We start from the raw sequence: 11,275 nt of genomic DNA on the forward strand, positions 1-11,275 counted from the left end.
GCAATGACGAACCTTGCAAAATGGCGTAAATTGTGACTCAGTTACTGTTCTTGGTTATCAAGAGTTATGTTTCTTTCGCAACTTCCTGGAAATGCAAAATTGATAAATAAGATTTTTTTTTTTTTTAAATAATGAACAGCACATAAACAAAAGAAATACAATGTAAAATGTACTTTGCTGCACACTTCCCCCTGATTCGTCCTGCAGTTATATGAATTTTCAACCCCTCGTGTGATTCTTACACGTATGTGTCTTGGAAGTCCCCAGCAGTCAGAGAAATCAGCAAATCATTAGTATCAGGATAATGCTCACACCTGTACGCCGCTTCCGATTTAAGATTTGAAAGAAAGAAAGAAAGAAAAAGAAAAAAGTCTGTCCATAGGTCTGTCTCTGACTTGCTGTCTATCGTTTTCTATGTGAATGCGTGTGCGTGGAAGCGACTGGAGTGAAAGATATGTAGACTGTGTGGCGATCTGAACAGATTTTGACACTTCACATCATATTACAATGAATAGTTGTTGTTGTTTTTTTAATTCATTATTCAAGTAACACCGGTTGCTGTTGGTATTCTGTTTTACGTTCTTAATCTCCCCAAACCTTCTCAGTCTCTCTGTCTCTGTCTCTCTTTGTAGTGCATGCTATGACCTATATGTAGCATTGTGTAGTGTAGACCCTGTTTCAGGGCGGGACTCAGACGTAAAAAAGCACGCCAGTGATTATCTGTGATCCTCGAAAATAAAGAATCTCTCTCTCTCTCTCTCTCTCTCTATATATATATATTATATATATATATATATATATATATATATATATATATATGAGTGATGTGTACATAAGCAATTGAAGGAATATTTAGAACATGATAACTTTACGTAGTAGAACATAGCCGTCTCCCACAATCCTACAACACACACACATCCTCCAAAACCCTTTTGAAAACCCAAAAAGACACTCGACTAAGTTCCCTAGTGTGCGCACCTGTGCCTCACACACACATATCAGCCAGTGACCTAACAAGTGAGCCCCCTTGCACAGAACCCATCATCTGTATGACTCTCCAGTGTGGAACAAAGAGTGACCCCAGAGTCTTGAAAGAATGTACTATTTCATCCTTCTAACAACTGTAGTACCGCAAGTCAGTCAACATCTATTATTCCATAATAAACTAAATATTGCCAGTGATCCAACTAAAGCCTCAAAAATGTATACACCTAGCCAAGTTATTGCCGAAGAGATATGTACTTCCGGAATTAACAAAGGCGCGAACCACCATAATGTAGTTCTGATATTCAAGACAATTGCAAAGCCAATAGTCAGGGTATATAACAAGTGGCATGAATACTGTTCCTCCACTTTGTTCGCTCACTAAGCCTTCGCCTGTGAGTGAGAGGGCTGCAATTATGTCCCAATACGGATGCACTCTTCTTGTTTTCTTTCCCTTGGTCAGCCATATACCATAGCAAGCAGCCACGGACACACGAACAAACGGCGCACAACACATCACACCACGCTGCTTAACACATAATCGGTGGTCAAGCAAGCCGTCAGCCCAACTGCTTCAACCTTTGTTCTCTGAAATCTTGAGCCTTTAGCGTCGTAAGTTTGATTCGGAAAGAGAATCAATGCAACTTTTTACACCAAGCTCACAAAAACGAGTCATGATCAGAAATGCTCACATCAGATGACTTTTTAGTTTGACGATGATTGTCACGCACATATGCTGGAGTTAGAAGTGACGTCAAAACAACGTGACTGTACAGTTAGATAGCCACGCAGACAATGCCTTACATTAGACAGATATGGAACATACTAAGTGACTTATGCAGAGAAACCTACGTGACCAACACACATCGACGTCAGAGAAAGTGGTGTCACTACACATACCTTATGACCAGTCAGAAAATGCAAACAACAGTGACTGTATAGTTGAAGTCAGGATTGTCACAACAAGCGACTGTGTGCGTTAGAAGATGACGTCAAACAACAATGACTGTGAAGAAAGATTAGTCTAACCAACTAATGACTCATAGCAGTTTAAAATTTCTCCACAAAAACATGACTGTAGCAGTAGGAAATTGGCTGTCACAACAACGAGACATGCAGTAGAGAACACTATCCACACAACATGCTCATTAGAATGCTACAACACAATGTGGCATAGAAGTGACCCACAAACAGAGTGCTACGCAAAAGCAACGTCCCACAACTTCACCATCCTGAAGAGAGTCCCAGCTTTGACTGGCAGTGAAAACGTGGCGCCAACAGACCATCTGCTTGCCAAAAAGTGCTTCTTATGGAGAGCTGCGAACAAGGGAAAGATCACACGGATGGTCAGAAGAATGCGCTTCAAGAACTAGAAAGTTCTCTGAAAGCGTTTGATATCAACCCTGACTCCTGGGAGGAATCTGCAGTGGACCGTGACAAATGGCGCGCTGCTGTGCACAAAGGTGCCAAGTTGTGCGAGGCCAACAGGACTGCTGCAGCTGTTCAGAAGAGGCAGGCCAGAAAGTCACGGGCAAACAAGCTCCCTGACAATGGTATGCCTGTCTTTGTCTGCCCCAGCTGTCAGCGAACATTTCGTGCGCAGATTGGACTATTCAGCCATCTGCGCATTCACAGATAGATTCATGAGCATCCTCCCCCCCCCCCCCCCACCCCACCACCACCCTCCCCCCATCCCCCAGCTGGATGACATCGATGGTCATCATCGATCTCGATGGACACACCACCACCAGTCTGTGACCAAGCTGCCGGGTGGCAGCGAAAATTCAGATTTTTTTTTGTTTTTTTTTGTTTAACAAAATAGGTGTTGCTTTTCAACTTTGTTATATATATATATATATATATATATATATATATATATATATATATATATATATATATATATATATATATATTTTTTTTTTTTTTTTTTTTTTTTTTTAAGCTCCTAGCCCGTGCCTCTTTCTCCCTTTCCAGAATGGATTTTCACCATCTCCTCGTTCGGCACTGGTTTCTTCATTTATTTTATCTATGTTGTCGTCGTTGTTTTTTGGGTTTTTTTTTCAGTTTTGTGTGTTTGTTTGTTCAGTTGTTTTCATAACTTAATCAATAGTAATCAGTGTGTTTATACACAATAATATTATCAGTTTTCCACTTGAGGTGAGCTGTTATCATGTCTGAGGCTGCACATTTACTTTTCTTTTTTTTCCCTTTTCATATTTTTCTTTCTTTTCTAAGAATGCTCTGCTTCAGTTGTGGTCATCGTACTTAATCCATCTCTCTCTCCGTCTCTCTCTCTCTCTCTCTCTGAGGCTCTAGCAAGAGGAAGAAATGAAGCAGATGTTTGAAAATAAATATATAGCCTTATCTCTTTGTAGGGGTGTCTGCAAGTCACATTGTTCGCTTCCGGGTTTCATAAAGAAATTATTTGGTTATTCTGAAACGAGAGGGTGACGATTCATCCACCTTCATGATCTTATTTGGTCCTCAATGGCTCCGCTCGTATCTGAAAAATTATGCAAAGGGACAAATGGAGTCCCGAGTGCTTCTGTGTTGGCAAGGTTTATTCCAAGTCCCAATCAGCCGGAGTTATTTCCCTTAGCTCGTCTGGCTACACACAGCACGAACTTCCACACACACACACACACACACACACACACACACACACACACACAAAATCCCTCCCAAAACCCTTTTAAAAAAACCAAAAAAACCTCAGAACTAAGATGTTCCCATAGGCGCTCGTGCCCGCTGCCTGTCAGCCTCACACACACACATTCTGCCGGTGAACCTAAGTCACCCAGTCTCTCCCCTTCCACACAGCACCCCTTGCTCTGTGATGATGTCTCTCCAGTGGTTGGAACCAAAGTGACCCAGAGCTCTTGGAGAATGCCCAAAGTACTATTTTCATCCTTCCTCAACACACTGTAGTACCCTCAGATTCAGTCCCAACAATACTATTATTCACAAAATAATAAACATAAAATTTTGCTCAGTGAAATTCCAGTTTCAGTTTCAGTTTCAGTAGCTCAAGGAGGCATCACTGCGTTCGGACAAAACCATATACGCTACACCACATCTGCCAAGCAGATGCCTGACCAGCAGCGTAACCCAACGCGCTTAATTCCAACCTAAAGCAAACTTTAAAAATATATATATATATCGACTAGGCCAAGTTAGGTTGGTACACAAGAATAAAGAAAGATATTCTTACACTTCCTATGGCGGGAAAATTAACAAAGGACGCTTACAACCCCTCATTAATTAGTTCTAGATATTCCAAGACATTATTCAACTTGGGTCCCCGATAGCTCAGAGGTATAAGCCAAGTGGTCGAAGGGAGATAACCTAGCCCTTCCACTCAGTTCAGCTCAGTCGGTAACACATTCCTGCTGCATTTGAGAGGGCCAATTTATTGTCCTCTCACATTCACGCATAGTTCGCAGCTACTTCTTTTTCTTTCTTTCTTAGGACGCGCGCATATACACACACACGGACACACACGCACACACACACACGGACGCACACACACACACACACACACGCATGCATTCACACACACATAATCCCGGCTGGTCCGGAAGCCGTCAGCACCAGCTTGCTTCCTAAACCTTTCTGTTTTTCTGGAGTCTTGAGACCTCGCGTCGTAAGCCTTTGTTGGAAATGAGATCAAGCTATATATTATCACGAAGCCCACCACAACAGATGACTGTGTGCAGTTAGAAAGATGACGTCACGACAGACAGATGACTGTATGCAGTTAGAAAGATGACGTCACGACAGATGACTGTGTGCAGTTAGAAAGATGACGTCAAAACAAACAGATGACTGTATGCAGTTAGAATGATGACGTCACGACAGACAGATGACTGTATGCAGTTAGACAGATGATGTGTCAACATACAGATGACTGTATGCAGTTAGAAAGATGACGTCACAACGAACAGATGACTGTATGCAGTTAGAAAGATGGTGTCACAACAAACATGACTGTATGCAGTTAGAAAGATGGCGTCACAACAAACAGATGACTGTATGCAGTTAGAAAGATGACGTCACAACAAACATGACTGTGTGCAGTTAGAAAGATGACGTCACAACAAACAGATGACTGTGCAGTTAGAAAGTTGACGTCACGACAGACTGATGACTCTATGCAGTTAGAAAGATGACGTCACAACAGACAGATGACTGTATGCAGTTAGAAAGATGACGTCACAACAAACTGATGACTATGCAGTTAGAAAGATGACGTCACAACAAACAGATAACTTTATGCAGTTAGAAAGATGACGTCACAACAAACTGATGACTGTATACAGTTAGAAAGATGACGTCACAACGAACAGATAACTGTATGCAGTTAGAAAGATGGCGTCACAACAAACTGATGACTGTGTGCAGTTAGAAAGATGGCGTCACAGCAGACAGATTACTGTGTGTAGTTAGAAAGATGACGTCACGACAGACAGATGACTGTATGCAGTTAGAAAGATGACGTCACAACAAACAGATGACTGTGTGCAGTTAGAAAGATGGCGTCACAACAGACAGATGTCTGTGTGCAGTTAGAAAGATGACGTCACGACAGACAGATGACTATGCAGTTAGAAAGATGACGTCACGACAGATGACTGTGTGCAGTTAGAAAGATGGCGTCACAACAAACAGATGATTGTATGCAGTTAGAAGGATTACGTCACGACAGACACATGACTATGCAGTTAGAAAGATGACGTCATAACAGACAGATGACTGTATGCAGTTAGAAAGATGGCGTGTCAACAAGATTTCTGTCGACACAGTTGACTAGTTGGTTCACTGATGAATTTCACTCACTGATGTCAATAAATTATAAAATTAAAAAAATTCACTAATGTCAATGATTTTTTTTTCTCATTGATGTGAATGTGATTTGGGAATAAACTGTGTGAGTTGATCGTTGTTTGTTTGTTGTTGTGTTGTTGTTTTGTGGTTTTTTTTTTTTGTTTTGTTTTGTTTTGTTTTGTTGGGTTTTTTTTTTTTTTACTGTGTCTGTTGATATAGCAGGTGCCCTTCGGCAGGCACACACACACACACACACACACACACACACACACACACACACACACACACACACACACACACAAGCACACACACACACACACACACATACTCTCTCTCTCTCTCTCTAACTTACTCTCTCTCATTCACTCACTCACAGGCCAAATAATTACACTGACACAGAGACTGAACCAGTCGGTCCTTTTATTCCTCTTTATTTTATTATTATTATTTTTTTATATGTCGGCTTTCCAAATATACATATCATGCAGCATGTCAATTTTTTTTTTCCGACACGGTGAAGGCATTTCAGTTGTTGTTTTTTTTTTCCAGATCACTTGATATTTCAAATCCCCTTTGTAGCTAATTGCTCTCAACAATGCTGTGATGCTGGACAATACTACTACTACTACAACTACTATTAATAATAATAATAATAATAATTAGTATACAGAATATCAGTCTGTAATATCGACCGATCTTTTTAAGAAGGCATCTCCTCTCTCTCTCTCTCTCTCTCTCTCTCACACACACACACACACACACACACACACACACACGCACACACACACATCCATAAATCTTCATTTGCCTTTTACACACACACACACACACACACACACACACACACATATATATATATATATATATATATATATATAATCCTCCTTAAAATTAATCATCTGTTTGCTTTCTTCTTTTTCTTCCCCCATGCTTTCTTCTTCTTCTCCTACTTCTTCATCTTCTTTTTCTTCTTCTTCATCATCATCATCTTCTTCTCCTTCTTCTTCTTCTTCTTCATCCTCTCCTTCTTCTTCTCCTTCTTCTTCATCTTCTCCTTCATCACCATCATCATCTTCTTCTTCTCCTTCTCCATTTTCTCCTTCTTCATCACCATCTTCTTCTCCTTCTCCTTCATCATCATCATCTTCTTCTTCTTCTTCATCACCATCTTCTTCTTCTATAACTTGCATTTTGTTTCAGATAAAAGAAAGATAAACGAAATCGGGCCAAACGAGATTTGAAATACCAAGCTGATCGAAACCGTTTCATTCAGAATGATGTGAAAGGTACAGACAAAGTGTGCGTGCGTGCGTGTGTGTGTGTGTGTGTGTGTGTGTGTGTGCGTGCGTGCGGTTCCGAGTGTGCGTGTGTGGGTGAGGCAGGTACACATCATCCCTGGCAATTCCCAGGGCAAGGATTCTCGTTCTTGAATCCCTCATCACAGATGAGCACAACACAAGTGTAGACAAACACCACAGATCGACATACACACACACACACACACAACACACACACACACACACACACACACACACACACACAACACAACACAACACACACAACACACACACACAACACAACACACACACACACAACACAACACACACACACACACACACAAACAACAGAAACAGACACATCAACAACACATATATGCATAAACAACACAGACTGACACGCAAACAACGTGACAGAAACACCACAAACAAACACACAACACAAACAGATACACACACACAACACAGACACACAACAACACAGACAGACACATGAAACACAAACGGACACACAAACAACACAAACAGACACGCACAAAATACAGACCTTACTCCAAACCACCACTTCATTTCACAAGCTCTTGAAAACCGTTCCTGCTTTGTGCTGTAAGTCAAATGTAAGTAACATGCTACGACAGAAAATGGTACCGCAGTCTTTACAAGTCTTTATCTTCCCTGAGTGCAGTTACAACTTCCTGATGTCATTTTCTACGGGATAAATGTATGATATATTGACTTGATTTTTTTTTTCTCTCTCTCTTTTAATCATCGAAAAGAAAACACCACCAGATGCAGATACCACAGATATTTCAAGGATATACGTTTACCAGGTGTGCGGAAATCTTGTGAGAAACATTGCTGTTTTTCTTTCCAGACTACCCAGGCATGCTTGTTACAGCCTTCTGGCGCCGATGTGCGTGCGAGCGCGCGCACACACACACACACACACACACACGTGCACTCATTCATTTACACACAACCACACACATTCACTCACTCACAAAAACATACACACACACATACAGACACAAACACACAGACGCTAACACACATACTCTCTCTCTCTCTCTCTCTCCACCACACACACACATACACAGACCACCACCATCCCCACCATCACACACACACATACACACACACGCGCGCGCGCGCGCGCACAAACACACACACACACACACACACACACACACACACACACACATGCACTCATTTATTTACACACACACATTCACTCACTCACACATACATACACACACACGCACACATACAAACACAAACACACAGACACTAACACACACTCTCTCTCTCTCTCTCTCTCTCCACCACACCACACACACACATACACAGACCACCACCACCACCACCATCACACACACACACACACACATATCAGGCACCGAACCCTAATCCACACCTCAACCCCCCCTCCCCCCCTCTCAACCACCATCCCCATCCCCCTCCAACAAAAATACTCTTCCTCAAACAACATGAAATGCTTGGGCGACCCACTTAGAGAAAGGAAATATGGAAATATTCTTGAACGAAACCTACAAAGAAGACAAGTGAAAAAAATTCATCAAGAGAACAATAACAACAGCAAAAAAAAAAAAAAAAAAAAAAACCCCCAACCCCCAGTATTTTGAAGACAGAGTGATAAGAAACTCTAGGGAGAGCTGGACAGTACAAGGTCTTCAGAGAAGAAGCCCCCCCCTCAGTCAAGTGTTTCGGCCCTTAACTCCTTACACTCTAAGGGGGCCGGGCCGCACCCAGGTCATGACTCCTGAATGCCCTTCTATTGCCGCCTTTTCTATTTTTTTCCTGGTCCTCAGCAGGTTCGAACCCGCGCCTCCAGGGTGGTCGCCACTTCAGGGCTGAGTCATCTTTTCTGGCAGCAACAGCAAAAACAAAAAACAAAAAAACAACACACACACACACAAACCCACAAGAAAGCAGTATTTTGAAGACAATGCACCATCTAATTCATAACGGTGTGAATATTGCCCTAAAATCAAGTCCATTTGTTTAAGTGATGTTACAGTTGATCATATCAGTTTTGACTGATATTTGCTGAAGCCCCACCTGCACGAAAGTGTATCATCACAAGTCACTGGAATGCTTTAAGTTTAACATTTCTTTTTTTTACATTCATTATCGTTTGCTTCTCCGGTTGAGTAAACGACTTGCCTTTTACGAAATCCATAGAACAATTTTCTTTTATTGTACTTCTGTTTATTTCAAATATATATTGACCTTTGGTTCCACTACCCATCTACCCAGATCCCCCCCCCCCCCCCCCTCCCAGGCCCCCCCCAACTCATCATTCAACTCTCCCCTCCTCTCCCGCCTTTTAACTCACTCAGTACGGCCAGTCCTCTCTTCTCCTCTACACAGACCCCTCGGATGTCCAGTGGGTGTCTGAATGACCCAACGTTTAGCTTCCGTCGTCAGAATTGTGGTATTCTTTGTCAACATTCACGTCTTCAGTATAAGAGCCTTCCGCTTGCAATATTTTGATGATGGTAATTGGAGTGAAACGCTGTTAACGTCGTCTCTTTCGCCGTTCGTATGGAAAGAGTTAAACGATAATATTCAAATGTGAAAATTAATACTTTAACAAAAAAAATGTCTGCTGTCGAAAGCATGAGTGACAGATACAGCTTTTTTTTCTTTTCTTTTTTTTTGTGCTGACAAATGTGAGCTTAACTAACTCAGGATACATACACCAAACACATTCAACAGAGATGTCATTCTCTCCGGGTATTAAACAGAAAGATGCCATTTTCTCCAGGTAATAAACAGAAACGACACTATTACTCCAGTCTCTGTTTTCGAAACGTGTCTACTAACCGAAATCACCAGGAAAGCATTGCATACGGTTTTTTGGTTGTTTTTTTTTTGGGGGGGGGGGGGGGGGGTTGCTTTTTTTTGGGGGGGTGGGGGTGGAGGGGGGTGTTTTGTTTGTTTTGTTTTCTTCATGCAATGCTTTCCGAGAGTTTGAGTTCTTTTTTGAGTCTTGTTCAAATTGTTTCTGGACAACATTTTGTTGTGTACAAGACGGTTGGGTTAACTTTTGTTTCCATGCTTTTGTCTCCTTCTTTGTTTCAAAATATTCGACATTTCTATGGGTTCATACTTTCATCAATTAGGCCTGCATGGCAGTGGGTTCTCCTTCGTCTAATGTTTACCCCCTCCCCTCTCTCTCTCTCTCTCTCTCTCTCTCTCAGTGTGTGTGTGTGTGTGTGTGTGTGTGTTATTTCATAAAGTCAGGCACTTTACCTACATTTAGTTTTCTTTTCCCGTGACCTTATTTCAATAATTTTCTAATTAGTTCATCAGGCACTCTTGTGTTTTGAATGTCACAACAACAGAAAAAAACAATTGGATTTATAACTGTGGGGGAAAAAAAGCTCTGCTTACTTGACAAAAAAAGGTATGTTGTAAATTTTCCCAAGAATTTTTTTCTTTTTCTTTTTTTCAAAATGTTTTAGACAGCGTTAAACCTTGACAAATGCTTGGTCACACACACACACACACACACACACACACACACACACACACACACACACACACACACACACACACACACACACACACACCACTTCTAAAATACAACCAAGTTAATGTAGAGTTCGGTAACCACCAAAAACTACTAATTCAAGTTCCATCCAATTCAGCTTTTCTCTCCTTAAGTCTTCTTGTGCAACAACAAACTAACAACGACCGCTTCTACTGCTCCTTCTACTGCTTCTACTGCTGCTGATGCTGCTGCTGCTGCTCAGAGGGGAAACAGCCCCACAGAGGGAGGTTTAGGCAGATCGGTCATGAAAACGGAAGCTCAGGGGTTCGTCTGGCGTGTTGACTATCTGCATCTTGATGGGCAGATCACCTCCGTTGTAGGTGACTCGATACCTCTGGAGGATCTGGGACAGAAGCAGCAAGGTGTGTGGGGAAAGAATCAGTGATGATTACAGGTTGAATCAATAAGGATGAAAGCGGCTAAGCAGCAAGGTGTGTGGGGAAAGAATCAATGATGATTACAGGTTGAATCAATGAGGATAAAAGCGGCTAAGCAGCAAGGTGTGTGGGGAATGAATCAATGATGATTACAGGTTGAATCAATGAGGATAAAAGCGGCTAATCAGCAAGGTGTGTGGGGAAAGAATCAATGATGATTACAGGTTGAATCAATG

The 11,275-nt window shown here is 41.7% G+C and overlaps 1 protein-coding gene across 1 annotated transcript in view; it reads right to left on the reverse strand.

Moving 5' to 3' along the window:
- Window positions 1–10,891: 10,891 nt before the first annotated feature.
- The window catches only part of LOC143301568 (putative cytochrome P450 49a1), a 12,011-nt gene continuing 11,627 nt past the window's right edge, over window positions 10,892–11,275 (reverse strand). Inside the window, exon 7 of the mRNA XM_076615947.1 lies at window positions 10,892–11,005. Coding sequence (XP_076472062.1) covers window positions 10,892–11,005 — 114 coding nt within the window. The remainder of the gene's footprint in view (window positions 11,006–11,275) is intronic.

This window comes from Babylonia areolata, chromosome 27 (genome assembly GCF_041734735.1).
Source record: "Babylonia areolata isolate BAREFJ2019XMU chromosome 27, ASM4173473v1, whole genome shotgun sequence".
In the NCBI taxonomy this organism is placed as follows: domain Eukaryota; kingdom Metazoa; phylum Mollusca; class Gastropoda; order Neogastropoda; family Buccinidae; genus Babylonia; species Babylonia areolata.